This window comes from Miscanthus floridulus, chromosome 17 (assembly GCF_019320115.1).
Source record: "Miscanthus floridulus cultivar M001 chromosome 17, ASM1932011v1, whole genome shotgun sequence".
Taxonomy (NCBI): Eukaryota; Viridiplantae; Streptophyta; class Magnoliopsida; order Poales; family Poaceae; genus Miscanthus; species Miscanthus floridulus.
In genome coordinates this window covers 101,717,797-101,734,853 of record NC_089596.1, presented here as the reverse complement: position 1 = coordinate 101,734,853, position 17,057 = coordinate 101,717,797, and the positions used below count along the sequence as shown (strand labels likewise).

The following is a 17,057-nucleotide window of genomic DNA, read 5'->3' as shown; positions in this document are numbered from 1 at the left end:
CTAATCCCAGATGGTGATACAAAGAGACACAAGGTTTATACTGGTTTAGGCAATAAATGCCCTATATCCAGTCTAAGAGAGTGATCTTGTATTCCTTGCACCAAGGTACTTGTAGTAGGGGTTTACAAGCAGGGCGAGAGAGGAAGCTAGCCCCAGGTCTCTACGTGGAGCGGCGTGGGTTGCTTAAGATATTGATCTCTTACGGTGAGGAAGTAAACGTGTGTGTTCATGTTCATCTATCTTGTATGTCCTCCCCTCTTCTAATCGGCCCCGGTTACCCCCTTTTATAGTTGAAGGGAGGCATAGGGGCATTACATGGGGTTGCTACATGGCGTCATGTGAATAGAGGCGGCATGTTCGAGCCCTGTAGCTTGTCACTGTGGCAGTAGGGTTGGCGAAGCGGTCTTGTCCTTGATGCACTAGAGCGACGTGCCGGTCATGCCCGATCCTATGCGACGTGGGAGCTCTAGTGATAGCTTGATGCAGGGCATGACAGACAACGTGACGGTCGCTGTATGATGACAGCGTAGAGAGCTGAGGCCCAGTCGGTGCAGAGGCCGAACCATCATGGGGGGCTTGGTAGGCACAAATCCTGAGGCTACCGAGACCCTGAAGCGGATTACCGAGGCTCAGAGGGAGCAGTTGGTCCTATACACTGATTTCAAGGCTACAAGTACCTGGACTTGACTCCCCACGCCGTGCTGTCCTCGTAGCACAGTGTAGTACGGGCGTTAGTCGTGGGCACAGTACCAAGCACAATGACCGGTAACCCCTGCCCTGTCCTATCTCGGACGGCATGGTGTTGATGTGACTCCCATCTCGTTGGTCACTCCGCTGTGTCAAGCCATCGTTCGGCTGACATCACGGGAGTGGTTGGTCACGTTAGTTGGACGTGATGTTCTATCAGGGAAATCGGTCAAGGCGAAGGCGACAGGGCTGTCACCGAGCCAGCCTCGAGCGAGACAGAGAATCGATTCCCCATCCTAGGCCTTACCTGCGGGGCCTCGACCGAGACAGAGAATTGATTCCCCGTCTGAGGCCTTACGTGTGGGGCCTCGAGCGAGACAGAGAATCGGTTCCCCGTCCTAGGCCTTACGTGTAGGGCCTCGAGCGAGACGGAGAATCAGTTCCCTGTCCGAGGCCTTACATGCGAGGCCTCGAGCGAGACGGAGAATCGGTAGCCTCGGACAAGGTGGGGGTTAGCCGGTAGTTGTCTCTTGGCTTTGATTATTAAGGGTCTAAGCGATTTTTTCAATTTTTGCTTAAGGGACCCCTTTTTACGGTACCCAACACTTGGCTTAGCCATCGGTACCACCACTCGGCGCACTTTAGCTCGCTTAGCTTTTCCTTTGAGCCAGCTTTTTGCTCAGCCTTCCTCACCACCACCGCTAGAAATGACAGAAGTCTGGGTTAGTAGTTACTACCTAAACATTGAGGGTTTTCCTAGAATCCTGCATGCCACCCTACAAAAGCTTGGAGTCAAAGATCGTCCCAAGTATGAGGGCCATGAGTATGAGGAGTATGGCACCGAGCGATGTGAGGTTACCGTCTATATCGAGAAGAGTGAGGAGTTCTCCGACCTCACTAAAGCCTAGAGTGTGACCGCAATCGGGTTTAGCTTTATCGACACCTACCAGGTTGTGGCCCGTAAAGCCTTGCAGCACCTCTGCTAGATCTATGAGGAGCCCATTGCCCGCACCCCCATGAGGTTCTTTCCCCTTGGACAAGAATTGGTAGGCATGGAGGGCTCATATTGAGGCCTTGCAAGGGTGAGATGCATAAGAAGATAGTCCTACCATGGTGCACTTGACCACGTAGCTACTTGCTCTAGATGAGCAGTATGACTGGCAAGCCTTGGAATTGAGGATCTGCCTCCGTCGGGCTAAGGAAGCCGAGATCTTCACTTGGATGCTTCAGGTGCAGCTCGCCGAAGCGCATGCCAGTGCTGTAGCTGCTGAGAGCTGGGAGACTGCCATGTCGAAAGCCCTGAAAGAGGCGAAAGATCGGCATGTCCATCAGCTAGGTGAGGCCTATCTGTTCACTAGGGCCAAGCGGAGGACGCTGACTGCTGAAAGGCAGGATGCCCCAATCTTGAAAGGGATCCCTATCCACCCGCCAGAAAGAAAGAAGAACCGGTGTTGTAGTGCCGCCAGCACCTCCACCCTCAGAAATGTCAGAAGTAGAACCCTAGGTTCCTCTCACTCAGCCACTGCCAAGAGAAGAGGTAGATCCCTAGCCATGACGGTGGAAGAATCCATCGTGTCGGAAATGAAGATGCGTGGTGCCAAGTAGATTAGTCATCTTGGGATGCTGTACCTATAGTAGTAGTGCTTTTCGTCGCTGTCCTCCAGTATTGTACTCTTATCGTTGTTGTTGTCCATAGTTTTTAGGACCATCCGACTGTAGGTGAATGATGTGCCATAAATGGGTGACTGGATGCCTGTATGATGTACCCGCATAAGACCGTTGGAATATGTATTTTGTTATTTTGCTGTGTTTATTGCGTTCATCTACCCTTAAGTTTTGTTAGACGTGTTTAAAGTTTTCAAGGGAGATATTAAGTGAGTTACAAGAGAAGTTGCCATTCAGATATCAACAGATCAGCCGTGATTGGATAACATAGGACACTATATCGACTAATTGTGGATGTCCTAGTAGAACACTTAAATTTCTTTAAAACAAATTCGTCGTTGGGTTTGAATTCTTTATCTCTTGTTGTGAAGGAAACCCTTGTTGTTTGAATCTTCCTTTACAATACCCCTGTTACTTTGTGGTCTATGACCCCACCGCCTTTATGGCTTGTAAGTTGGTAATAGTTGCCTAGTTAAAAGCTTATGATGCCACGATGAAACCGATGGCTCCCTATGGAACAGCTGCCACATGGTGACGCTGCTCAGCACGCGCTGGTATCGAGGTTGTTGACTAAGTACCTTTACCAAGTTACACTACCATACCACTTTTGCTACAAAATATTTTCTTAGAAATATTTAGGTGTTTAAACGAAAAATCCACAACGGGTTGATGAAATAGTGTTCTCTCCAGTACACAAGAGAAGGTGGTTTTGGAGGAAGAAAGTATGACATAGTCTCAGTCTATATGAAAGACGGATGTGGTCGAGTAAAGGAAAGAAAAAGAAGAGTAGTAAGGGAAGTTAGCCTCGGATAGTCAGGAGTGATTGTAAAGGTCTGAATGGATGTCATGTCTCGAGTCCTGTGTTTAGTTGACCGTGCTACGCATGCTGGGCCATTCGCTGCGTGCCCTACGAAATCCATTTGTGTCGGGTCCATTAGCACTCCGTTTTTGCGTGGCCCCGACATCGTGCCACACTCGCCATCCTTGTGCACTGTGCGCTTGTCCTTTTTCTGGCGTCCGGTCGGCTCTCTACCCCATACCCTCGTCCCCTGTACCGGACCCACCCTCATTTCCTCTTCCCTTCTTTCTTCTTTTGGGGACACGACCACCCGCACGCCTGCCTCGTCGAGCGGACCCCTCTCCTCTCTTTTCCCTTATCCTCTGCTCGCTCGTGTAGGAAGCGCACCATGTCCGACCTTATCTCCATAGCATGAACCATCTGTGTATCCCATCCATGCCGTCTCCACTTCTGGTGTGTTGTGCCCCACCTCCATTCGCCACCATAAAATGCCCTGATCCTTGCTTTTCCTCTTCATCCCCATTCCCCTCGTATTTGGAGCAGAGCTACGAGATCCCGTCGTTATTGTGGAGCTAGGTTCGTCAGTATGAGGTAATGGTATAATCTGAATAGAAGGAATGATCTGGTTTTCGAAGAAGTTCAAGTTTCCTTGGTTAGTTTGGTTTAAGGGTTCACAATGTTTGAGTTCTAGGAGTCCTGTGTTTTGGATCTGTTGGTGCTATGTCATGTTTTGAATAATCATTATCCAGTTGTTTCTCTATTATCCATCTGTTGGTATTATCCAGCTGTTTTGAATCAAAACAGGATGTATAATCCACCGTCAGCTTTACTCCTTATGCACCATCTGTCCTTTGACCTTTACACAAGTCACAGATAAACCACACTTCCATTAAACGAGGCATCTACTCCATCTTATTTATCATGAAAGCCCATGTCATAAACCAAAAACACATTACTGCTAAGTCGAAGGGGTTTAATGCAAATCTAAGGCGTCTACTCACTCGAGACGCAGCCTTCTGGTTCTGGAAGCCTCGAACCTTCCTCCGCTCGTAAACCACGAGAGGGAAGTCGTCACTCCAGACGCACCCGCTCTCGTACGCAACTTCACAAAAAACAGCCTCGCCTTGTTCATTTTTACTCCGCTCGTCGGCGAAATTTTACACGCCAGCAAAACCGCCCCGAGGAGGAAATAGAAAAAACCCGAATCATACGCGTCCCCCGGAACCAGAAGTCCAGAAAGGCCAGAAAGGAAGAGGAGAACAGCGGCGCGGAGGACGAAGCGGCCCGCCCAGGAAATGGCGTCGATGCAGAGCTGGCGCAAGGCCTACGGCGCCATCAAGGACACCACCACCGTTAGCCTCGCCAATCTCAACTCGGACTTCAAGGTGTGCCTTCGATCCGGCGTCTTCTCCCCCGATTTTCCCGGGATTTTTCTCCGACCTAAGTTTGGGCGGTTGCTCCAAACCCTAGTCTCTCCGTCTGCTAGGCGAGCAGGTGGTGTGCTGGGGACGCGGGAGCAGCCTCGGATCTGCGGGTTTTGATTGGTGTCTGCTCGTTTTTGTAGGATCTGGATGTGGCGATCGTGAAGGCTACTAACCACGTGGAGTGCCCGCCCAAGGAGCGACACCTGCGCAGTGAGTTGATTCTTCTTATACCCCGTGTTTCCGCGTATTTAGGCTTCGGCCTAATTTAGTGTTTACGGGGGCGGGTGGAATTAGATCGTGCCTCTAAGTCGGTCAGGGTAGGCTAAGCGGGGAGGGGAGGCTCTGAAGGAGGGAAGGGCGTGCGTGCTTTTAGGTTTCGTGCAGTGTTTGATGATGGTTGATTTTTGTGCGGTGGTGTTGCAGAGGTTGCTGCGGCCACGTCCATCGCCAGGCCTCGGGCGGATGTCGCCTACTGCATCCACGCGCTTGCCCGCCGTCTTGCCAAGACCCGCAACTGGATTGTAAGTTCTATGCTCACATGAAAATTTTCCTTGTTCGTGCTTACTCTCGAGATTTAATTGTTTTTGGATGTAATTTTAATTGGACTTCCCTTTTGCGAACATGCTAAACATTAGTATGTCATCATATTATGGATGATATATTTCCCTGATGAGATGTGGAAGTTCTGTTGAGTTGTTTGCAAGCATGAACAAAGCCTTGATTCGTCTAAATAAAATGCTGAGCATTGGGTGAGCAAGCGTGAACAGTTTACTTGATTCATCCAAATAACATTACGACACACAATATGCTGCTTGTTAATCATCTAGCACTATGGAGTGAGGTTTGCTGATTGTTGGAGGAAAGCTAGCCATAATATTGATAAGGCTAGCATAACAGTGCTGTCATTTTAGGTGCTTGGACATTATGGATCCACAGAAACAAGTGTGTCTTCGATGGTGCTTCCCCCCTCTCTCAATGGCCTATCTGTATTTTATATGGAGGAGATGAGAATTTGGGGCCTTGGCTGGAGCTAGAAAGCTTAAGGAATTGGGCATAGGTCAGGGGCTAGGGCTAACCTGCTTAGTCCAGGGCTAGTGTCATTCCTTGATTTTCTGTTTCAGGTGTTTGTGGTTCTTCTAGTCTTTTATAAGGCGTCCCCTGCTTATTCTCCAGTGAGATATGAGGGTTGTGTTGTATGGGACGTTTCTCTCTCTCATCTCTAATACAAAGATACACAGATCTCCTGCATGTTCTAGAAAAAAAAGTCTTACTTATGGTTGATACCCTAGTTGAGTTAATATTTTTTATGATCTGAGATGAAAATCTGTGACTTGAAATGTAACCTGCACTATTTCTGGTATGTTCTTATCAAAGATTTACAAGTGGATAACAGAAGTTGCAATGCCTTGTTTCATTTGGAAATATAGTGTTTCAGTGTATACTAGATTAGTAGATCGGTTGTTTGTAGTTTCCTGATTTATGTTAATTGGGGCTTTGAAGGAAGTTAATAGTTACATTCTGTTATGCATTGAACCTTTTGGATCTAGCTTATGTAATTCCCGTGATAATTGTTTGAAAATGATTGGTTCTCTTTTGGTAGCAAAGCTAAATGTTGCAGTTGCGAGACAATCTTAAAATTCTTCTCTTAATTCATATACAACAACAACAACAACATAGCCTTTCAGTCCCAAGCAAGTTGGGGTAGGCTAGAGTTGAAACCCACCAAGAACCCCAAGTCACGGTTCAGGCACTTCAATAGCTGCTTTCAAGTACTCCTATTCAAACATAGATCTTTAGGTATATCTCAAGCTTTCAAATATCTTTTTATTGCCTCCCCCCATGTCAATTTTGGTCTTCCTCTACCTCTCCTCATATTATTAGCTTGGCTTAGGACTCCACAATGCACTGGTGCCTCTCGAGGTCTCCTTTGGACATGGCCAAACCACCTCAACCGATGTTGGACAAGTTTTTCTTCAATTGGTGCTACCTCTAGGCGATCACGTATATCATCGTTCCGAACTCGATCCATTCTTGTGTGACCGCAAATCCATCGCAACATACGCATTTATGCAACACTCAGTTGTTGAACATGTCAAATCTTTGTAGGCCAACATTCTGCTCCATACAACATAGCCGGTCTAATCGCCGTTCTATAGAACTTGCATTTTAGCTTTTGTGGTACCCTCTTGTCACAGAGAATGCTAGAAGCTTGTCGCCACTTGATCCACCCTGCTTTGATTCTATGGCTAACGTCCGCATCAATATCTCCATCCCTCTGTAGCATCGATTCCAGATACCGAAAGGTATCCTTCTTAGGCACTACTTGACCTTCCAAACTCACATCTCCCTCCTCCTGTACAACTTCGCCAAAGTCGTATCTCATGTATTCAGTTTTAGTTCTGCTCAATCTAAAACCTTTAGACTCAAGGGTCTGCCGCCATAACTCTAGTTTCCTATTTACTCCCGCCTGACTTTCGTCCACTTACACTACATCATCAGCGAACAACATACACCAAGGGATATCCCCTTGTATGTTCCTGGTAACCTCATCCATTACCAAGGCAAAGAGATACGAGCTTAAGGCTGACCCTTGATGAAGTCCAATTTTAATCGGGAAGTAATATGTGTTACCATCGTTTGTTTGAACACTAGTCACAACATTGTTGTACATGTCCTTGATGAGGGTCACGTACTTTGATGGGACTTTATGTTTGTCCAAAGACCACCACATAACAAGGAAATCATGAGATATTTTGTGACAACAGGTTGCTCTGAAAACACTTGTAGTAATCCATAGACTTCTTCGCGAGGGCGATCCTACATTTCGAGAAGAGCTTCTTAACTTTACACAAAGGGGACGGATTCTGCAACTTTCAAACTTTAAGGATGACTCCAGTCCAATTGGTTAGAATTTCTAGCTTGGTAGAAAATTGTTCCTACCCTGCTTATCATCTCATGATTTCCTTGTTTTCTGATACCGAGTTCTGTGCAGCTTGGGATTGTTCTGCCTGGGTGCGCACATATGGTTTGTTTTTGGAGGAAAGGTTGGAATGCTTCAGAGTTCTGAAGTATGATGTCGAAGCTGAGCGTTTGTCCAAACAAGGTCAAGGTCCTGAAAAGGTTTGAAACATTGCATCTCAGTTTGGTACTTCAAGCCTGCAAATGATTAGATTTGAGGATTGCAACTGTGTTTAATTTCAGTACCAATTCCAGTTTACTAATTAATTCGTCAACTAATTCTCTTTTTGCCATCAGGGTCACAGTAGAACAAGAGAGTTGGATTCACAGGATCTGTTAGAGCAGCTGCCAGCATTGCAGCAGTTACTATACCGACTTGTTGGATGTCGGGTGATTATCTCTTTTAACTTTTGGCTATCTAGTCTGCTAGCTCCTTCTCATTTGTTTTGTTTTCTTTCCTTTACTTGAAACAAAACATAACTTTGTTCCCCCCTCTGTAGCCTGAAGGAGCTGCAAATAATAACTACTTGGTGCAATACGCTCTAGCTTTGGTAAGCTCTGTTCTTTGTTTCGATTTGTTTGTGGTGTAGTGTGACATGTCTGCTATTTTAGGCTAGGAAAGCACTATTTATTTTTAACTTATATAATTCTGATTTTTAAACAAATATGTCAGCCTTGTCTCTTCAACCTATCAAAATGATGTTGGTGGAAAACTGAAAATAGAGCAATTCTTTCTGCTATAACTATAGTGCGTACAATTTCTATTGTTTATTATTAGTATCATATCTATGATACGTATCCTGGACGATAAGAAAATATTTCCTGAAATTACCTATGTTTACTGCTGGGAAATATTTCCTTCAATGCTCCATGTTGGTTGTTTCTGAAGCATCCATGAAAGCTTGTGTTATATTATTATTCATTGCTATGTGAAAGTAATCTACCCTATAGAAGTATTGAATTATGCCCCTATTTTTTCCTGCTTGGAAACTGTCATTGAATTGCTAAATAGTAAATAATAGTATCATCTATTCTGCATTTGCTTCATGCTTTAATAGTTGATTTGACCTCATGTTATGGCTATATTTTGCACAGGTGCTAAAAGAAAGCTTTAAAATTTATTGTGCGATAAATGACGGAATTATCAACCTTGTTGATAAGGTAAAGGATAGTTTTCATGTGGAAATATCTTCTTGCGCATGGCTGACATTGTGCACTTATGTTGGTTTTCGTTTTGTCTAGTTTTTTGAGATGCCAAGACATGAAGCACTTAAAGCTCTTGAAATCTACAGAAGGGCTGGCCAACAGGTAACTCCAGAGTCCAGAAGAGGATGATCTTTGAAGTATTCCAAGATTTTAAAAAGATCAAAACACGTGTGTTTTCACTGCTCTTATTTAGGTTATTTGACACATTTCAGGCTGGGAGTCTATCTGATTTCTACGAGAATTGCCGGGGTTTAGAACTTGCTAGGAATTTTCAGTTTCCCACTCTGAGGGAGGTGAGGACTTGTACTGTCTGTCTAGTCTTGACTATTTGCACTGGATTATGTTGTGACATCTTATGAGGGGAAATTCTCAGCCACCACAAACATTTCTTGCAACTATGGAGGATTATGTGAAGGAGGCTCCACGCATGGTCCCAGTTCGAGAACCCCTGGTTAGTGATTGGGTGATATCATTTGTATAAAATTTCTGTTTATGTGTACTCAATTGTTGGATTTGATATCTTGCAGTCTATCCTACCCCAACTTGCTTGTGATTAAAAATACTTTTTTCTTGTTCTTGTTTAATTATTTATTGTCTATTTATGCAATTGGGATTGGGAAATCACATGGCTGTTTTTATTTTCTGTTTTAGGTAACAAGATTGCTTTAGTGAAAATATATAGCTTGAATTCAAGCACACATTGCTGTAGCTTAAACCTTCATAATTTCTTCACCGGTTTTCCTTTATTCTCTTGTTTCAATTATAGGTCTACACACCAACTAATTATTTCATTTGCTTCTATTACTAAACTTAAATTTCACACTCAACCTTGTATTGACCAACTTGAGATTCTGTGGTTTATTTCTCATATTTGGTATTCTTCTGAGTACTGGAATAAGGTTGATTTATTTATTTTTTCATCAGGAACTTCCTGAGAGGCTTCTTCTTACATACAAACCTGAAGAATCAGAGGAAATTCCTGAGCCTGCTACTGTTGAAGAGGAAAAGGCACCAGTTGAAGAACCTGTTCCGGTACCACCTGTTACTGAAGTTGTTTCACCTCCTCCCAAGACTGAGGTGGCCGATACTGGTGACTTACTGGTGGGTAAAATAACACATTAATATTATGGTCTAAACCTTATGTGCTTGTTTCTACAATCTGAATTTTTGTTTGCTCATAGGGCTTAGATGATCCAAATCCTGCTGTATCAGCTATAGAGGAAAGCAATGCTCTTGCCTTGGCTATTGTTCCAACAGGTAGTCTGTTACTTCTAATTCCTAGCACATGTTAAGTACCTGTAAAGGATCTTTCATTAAGCGGTCGATTCTTTTTGCATCTTTATCAGATGGTGCTTCAACAACTGGTAACACTGCATTTCAAGATAAGGGGTTTGATCCTACAGGATGGGAACTCGCCCTTGTTACCGCACCGAGCAACACAACTTCATCTTCTTCTGTCGGTCAATTGGTTTGTTTCGTTAACCTTCATATCAGTTTTTATGATGTGTTATGTTTCCATTGCATGTTGACATGCTGTGGCATCTGAATATGTCACAGCTGCTATATTCACACGTCCCTCACATCATCAGCACTATTTAGTATGATGTTTCAGTCGTCCTATTAGTAAATCCATACATTTTGGTCAAAACTTTGTTGCAACATTTCTGTAGGCATATGTTCTGGAGACAATTTATGCCCTGTGCTAGGTTGTTCCGTGGATCAAGGCCACATCGCTTGATGTACTCAGTATTGCTGTGGCCCATACATCATACGCAGCCTTGCATATCTTACATATGACCATCATAGGGCATTTTTAGTCTTACTTTCCTTTTCCCCTTATTTGAAGAGTGCGGAGTGCCTAACCGCATGGATAAGTTCGGATCAGTGTTATGGATTCTTGGCTGAAGATAAACATAATGAGTAGCTCCCCTTGTCTGCACTACAGCGTTTGTGAAGATAAACATGCATAAGTCTTATGCCCTGCGTTACACCCATAATGAGTAGCTCTAGACTGCATGGTGATGCCAATGACATTAATTGCATGTTTGGCTGACCATGTGCACCTTGTGAAATGCTCCCTCAATTCCAAATTATAAGTCGTTTTGGCTTTTCAAGGTACATAGTTTTTTACTATGCACTCTAGAAAAGCTAAATCGACCTACAATTTGGAAGTAGTAATAGTAGTAGTAGTAGTATACCTTGAGCACTTGAACCAATTGATTGGTATTCTAGAATGCAATTTAGCCAGTTTAGTAGGCTAAGCATTGAATCATAGCAACAGTATTTCATACAATTTGACAATTTGTGCCATTGCGAGCTGCGTTCAATCAAAATAAACTTCTGGCCTCATTTTACAGGGTGGTGGATTCGACAAGCTCATTTTGGACAGCCTTTATGACGATGGGGCCTACAGGCAGAGGCAACAGCAACAGCTGTATGGTTCAGCAGCACCTAATCCATTCATGACAAATGATCCTTTCGCCATGTCAAACCAAGTTGCTCCCCCACCATCAGTTCAAATGGCTGCCATGTCTCAGCAGCATCCGCAGATCCCCACGATGATGCAACCAAATCCCTTTGGACCACCTATGCAGCCACAGATGGGCATGGGTCCTGCAACAAACAATCCCTTTCTGGATTCTGGCTTCGGGGCATTCCCAGTGGCGAACAACGGCCATCAGCAACACAACTCATTTGGCAGTGCCCAACTTCTGTAGGCTAACATAGTTAACAAGAGCAAATTTGTGCCCCAGCAAATGCGATTTTTGTGTGATTATATCATGCATTGTGCTTGGCCATTCTTGTATGCGACATGTATTATGTATTGGCTTCACCACACGGGGAGCTATGGCGTAACCCAACCCTTGTTGTAAAGAAATTAGTGTCCTGTGTAATGTCAGATATATGTCAATATAAACAGTAGGCAATGTTATTATGATTATAAACAAAAGAGCGGTGGTATGTAGGAATTTTCAATATTTAGCCTGTTTGTTTCGGCTGAAATGATCGTGGATTATAAGCCAGAAGTACTGCTGGTTTGGTGTGAGAGAAAAATACTGTTGCAGCTTATAATCTACGATCGAATAAGCCGAAACAAATAGGCTGATTGTTTATTACATTGCTGTTTTTTTTTTTTTTTGGAAAGCATTCCGTGGCTGTTTGATTGCCTCTCTTTTGCATGCCGTCTGATTGATCATGTGCTCAGTTGAATATTCTAAGCCCAGAATTGGAGCGTTTAGATTGATCATCATGTGCTCAGTTGGATATTCTAAGCCCAGAATTGGAGAGCAAATGTGGCTATGACCTCATGCATATACAAATTGTGACATGCATACTTTGAATTGCTTACATTTATTTAACGTCTGACTGAATCTGGTTGAGTCTTCTGCTGAATTTTGAATTGTAAGTTAGATTTAATTTTTTTAGATGTATAGGTTTTACTATATATCTTTTTTTTAGATGGTTTTACTATATATCTAAATATACTCCTTCGTCCTTTTTCAAGTGTTGCTATGGTATTCGTGTTGGTCAAATTTTTTTAAGTTTAACTAGATTTATAGAAAATATTACTAATATTTGTATCAGTTTGTTATGAAGTATCAACGATCTATCTAATGGTACTAATTGTGTATTATAAATATTAATTAATATTTTCTTGTATATATTGGGTTAAAGTTGAATACATTTGGCTTCTCGGTAAGTGAGAAGAATGACGGTTAAAAAGGGATAGATAGAGTAGCTTATATCTACGTGCAAAGTAAATTATACACATCAAAAAGTTAAAATAACTTATAATTTAGGACGGAGGAAATACATCTGAATGGAATTGGTAAGAAGTTTTCTATTGGAATTTACTTTATTAGGCGCATCCACCATACTTTGCCAATTGTATGGTTGTCGTTCTTCACCTCTTCGTTTTCCCCCGTGGCTCAATCAAAGTTGATGTTGCATCTCAAGTATAGGCATAGCAACGTATCACCAGTGCCCTGAACTCGATTGTCGTCTCTTGAGCCAGAGGAAAAGCAGCAAACAGTAGAGCCTCAATCAGTAGACCGGCTTTTCGCCTCGTGAAAGGCCTTGGGGTTATTATGGTTAGCCCCCACCTACGCAACTGCCACTATATTTCTAGTCATGTAGGGTAGATCGGAATCTTACGAGTGTTTTTATATTACATATACAAGAGGTAAAAATTGAAAAATGCTTCGAATACGGATATAGAAGGAAAGCCCTCAGAGTTCCAACTTCCAAGTAAAGTTCTCTTGCCATGTCCGAGAACGGTTAACAAAAAAACTCTTAAGCATCAATATTTTCTTGGATTTAATTAGTATTTTACGATGCAATTTTTTTTAATGGTAAATGGCATATCTGTCGACGAGATGTTTACGATGACTTCGCCAATCTTTAATCTTGAGATGTGTTCTTAGTCTTTTCGGATAGAGTTGGCTTACGTATGCGTGCGGCCGTGTATCATAGGGTAAATGTACGTACACAGTGTTTGTTTATACACTATGTTTTGTAAAGGAAAAAAGATACTCCCTCCATACTCGAAAATGAAGTCGTTTGGGACAGCGACACGGTTTTGAAAGCTCTAGTTTGGTTTTGGTGAATTGATGAAACCCTAAGTGCTAACCTAGTTTATCAAGTGATCATGACATAGGTAGCACACTTCAAGTAGAGAAGCTAATGAAGATCATAGCTTGACAATGATGATGGCATGGCGATGATCAAGGGCTTAAACTTGAAAAGAAAGAGAAAAACAAAAAGCTCAAGGCAAAGGTATAAACCATAGGAGCTATTTTGTTTTGGTGATCAAGACACTTAGAGAGTGTGATCACATTTAGGTTTGATAGCCGTACTATTAAGAGGGGTGAAACTCGTATCGGAATGCGGTTATCAAAGTGCCACTAGATGCTCTAACTCATTGCATATGCATTTAGGATCTAGTGGAGTGCTAACACCCTTGATAATATTTGTAAAAATATGCTAACACACGTGCACAAGGTGTTTGCAGGGTTGAGATGGGTTTGGGTCCCTCTCTCCCTCCCGCCGAGCTTGCTCAGCAGGATTCGGTGCTTTCGGGAAAATGAAATGTCTATTTTCTATTGCGCCGGATGCAAAATTCTTGGTGGTTGGCACATTTGAGCAAGGGTGAAGAAGTTAGAGTTGAAATGGAGTTGGTCGAAATGATGCTGGCGTCGGTCTACTGACCGGACGCTGGGTCACTCAGCGACCGGACGCTGAAAGGCTGCGTCCGGTCGAGCTGTCAGACGGCACAGTAGGCTAGGGTTGAGCACCGGACGCTGGCTGCGTCCGGTCAAGGTGGACCGGACGCGTCCGGTCGAAAAAACATGCCTCGGGGAGCTTACTGGAAACGACCGGACGCTGGGGCTTCAGCGTCCGGTCAGTTTTGACCGGAGCGTCCGGTCAGCTTCGTAGCCATTGGAATCTAACGAACAGCGTTTGAAGGGGATGACACGTGGCGTCCATCGGGCGACCGGACGCTGAGGGCTAGCGTCCGGTCAGTTTGACCGGAGCGTCCGGTCAGAGCGCGTTTTGCCCAGTGAAGGGGTATAACGGCTCTATTTGATGGAGGCTCTATTTATAGCCCCATGGCCGGCTCAAGGGCACTCTCTTGCACATTTTCATTGACATAGCAACCTTGTGAGCCTAGCCAAAGGACTCCCACTCATCTACATCATTGATTCATCATCATAGTGAGATTGGGAGTGATCCAAGTGCATTGCTTGAGTGATTGCATCTAGAGGCACTTAGTGATCGTGTTTCGCTGCGGATTTCGCTTGTTACTCTTGGTGGTTGCCGCCATCTAGATGGCTTGAAGCAGCGAGGATCGTCGAGCGGAGGTGGTGGTTGTCTCCGGCTCCGATCGTGGTGATTGTGAGGGGTTCTTGACCTTTCCCCGGCGGAGCGCCAAAAGGTACTCTAGTGGATTGCTCGTGGCTTGTGTGATCCTCATCTTGTGTTGGTTGTGCGGCACCCTATTGAGGATTTGGCGTGTGAAGCCAATTAGCGCGTGAACCTCCAAGTGAGTGAATCGCCACAACGAGGACTAGCTTGCCGGCAAGCAAGTAAACCTCGGTAAAAAATCATTGTCCTCATCATTGATTCCGAGGTGATTGGTCATCATTGTTATTCATCTTCGTGATTGATTGGTTCATTCATCTACACGGCGGTATAACCCTCTTGATCACTCTCTTTACTTTACCGCAAACTAGTTGACAAGCTCTTTAGTGTAGCTAGTTGTGAGAGCTTGCATGCTTGGTTGGTGTGGCTCTTTAGTTAGCCTTTGAGAGCACACTAACATAGGGTAGTGTCATTGCTCTTGTGTGAATTGACACTATCTAAACTAGAATTGTGGTAGGTGGCTTGCATTTTGAGTAGGCTAGCGCAACACTTGCTTCGCCTCATAATTGTCTAACCATTTGGTTAAGTGTTGTTGTAGAAATTTTTATTAGGCTATTCACCCCCCCCCTCTAGCCATTAGGACCTTTCAGGTTTTCAAAGCATAACTTTGACTACTTACTTTTATAAAGATATTTATCAAAAAGTGATATATGTAAATTTTTGTGAATGTATTTTTCAAGGCAAATCTATACATATAGTTTTCATATTTTCAAACTCAACAACTTAAAAGTTATTCATGATTTATATTCTCAATGTTTGATCCAAGCCTTGTCAAAAATAACTTTATTTTTTTAGTACGGAGGAAGTACTAGCTAGGATTCGTAGGTCCTTTGACATACCGTATAGTATCTTGTTAAGAAAAAAGATACTATACGATGATGGTCCTGCGCATTCTCACCATATTCAGGCACCTTTGCATTCAAGATACTGTCATTTGCAGCATTGGCGGAGCCTTAATTCCTTGTTAAATTACTGTAGCATCAAGCATAAATATTATTAAATCTTTATTATCAATTAATATGTCCATTACTTAGCTCCCTTCTTGATCTCATCCTGGATCCGCCACTGATTTGCAGCACAAGCTGCACGGCACACAAGGAGACGATCCTCAACATGCCGCTAAAAAATCGTGTCAACCTCAATCATGCCCGATGACGTGGCCTCTCGCTAGAGCGAGAGCAACAGCGCGCATACGGTTTTCTGCATAAACGCCTTTTCTCTATTCCTAGCAGACAAACTCGGCATTATCTTGTTTCAAAAAAAAAAACTCGTCATTATTCTATATATATGAAGGGGAAAAATCACATTTTTTCAGTGCGGTATCATGGAGAAGACGAAAGCATCAATCAAGTGGGACCCAGGGTACCAAAGGGTATCCACCTACCCAATTATTGGCCTCCACGTCAGGCAACACCCACACAATATCCCGCCTGTCCTACGAAACACCAAGATTGCCCACCAGATCCGCGCCACGCGTCTAACTACCCGCAACCGGTACTGACTGCTCCACACGTGACGCAGAAAAGAATCTAGGACCAGATGATCGCATGTCGTGATAGCTTACTCCGTAACTCCGTAAGTTTTATATTTGAAAAAAAACAAATGATGAAAAATAATTATCGAAATGTGGTTTGTGTCCTTATTTACGTGACTGAGAAATGTGTTTTCACAAATCCGCATCAAACATTAAATTTACTAATTTTAGATAGACAATTATCGAAATTTTAAACGGATCGCTAGATTACTATTATCGTGGTTTTGAACACAATGGTATTTTTTTGGAAGGATCCACCCTGCACAACAATAGGATAAAATAGCCTCTTATTAGGGTCAGAAACCAAAAAAAAAAAAATCTAGACCAATTGCAATGATTAACATTTTTTTTCCACATATAAACTACAGCCCCGTTTGGCACAGCTCAGCTAACAATGAACATGAAACGTTGCTGACTTGCGGGTTCAATTCACTTGAGGCCCCATTGGTTGGAGACCAGGAGATCTGGCTGTAGTATGTAACATCCTTACGTTCCAGTGACTGTATAGGTATATACTAGATGAGCACATCGGTTGTTTGGTTGTATCCTTCGCTGTGCTCCACTCTTTCTCGCACGGGCCACGGCGCACGCGCACTCCTGCTACCGCGAGCCAGGCTCGTAAAGAAACAGAATCGATTCTCGTTTCCCTAGAGCGGCTCAGTAGGGTTTGTTGCATGCTGCCAACCAGGCTCTGGAACTTGTCGAGGGAACCAAACACCACAGAGCGCATCTCACGGGCCACTAGCCGGTAGCCGCCGTAACCAGCCTATCTGAAGACTTAAGACCCTGTTATGCACCCAAATAAAGTTAGCTAGCTAAATTTCAAAGTAAAACTTTAGCCAGTTAAAAGTTTTTCAGCTAA

The 17,057-nt window shown here is 43.6% G+C and overlaps 1 protein-coding gene across 1 annotated transcript; it reads left to right on the top strand.

Annotated features, from left to right (window-relative positions):
• The first annotated feature begins 4,365 nt into the window (after positions 1 to 4,365).
• LOC136516205 (putative clathrin assembly protein At2g01600) lies at positions 4,366 to 11,689 on the top strand. The gene is made up of 15 exons (XM_066509566.1): positions 4,366 to 4,536; positions 4,716 to 4,785; positions 4,999 to 5,096; positions 7,341 to 7,479; positions 7,568 to 7,695; positions 7,831 to 7,923; positions 8,034 to 8,084; positions 8,629 to 8,694; positions 8,776 to 8,841; positions 8,952 to 9,032; positions 9,113 to 9,190; positions 9,664 to 9,840; positions 9,921 to 9,996; positions 10,086 to 10,207; positions 11,097 to 11,689. The coding sequence occupies exons 1-15, from the start codon at positions 4,447 to 4,449 to the stop codon at positions 11,454 to 11,456; spliced, it is 1,695 nt and encodes a 564-aa protein (XP_066365663.1). The 5' UTR covers positions 4,366 to 4,446; the 3' UTR covers positions 11,457 to 11,689.
• Positions 11,690 to 17,057: the final 5,368 nt, after the last annotated feature.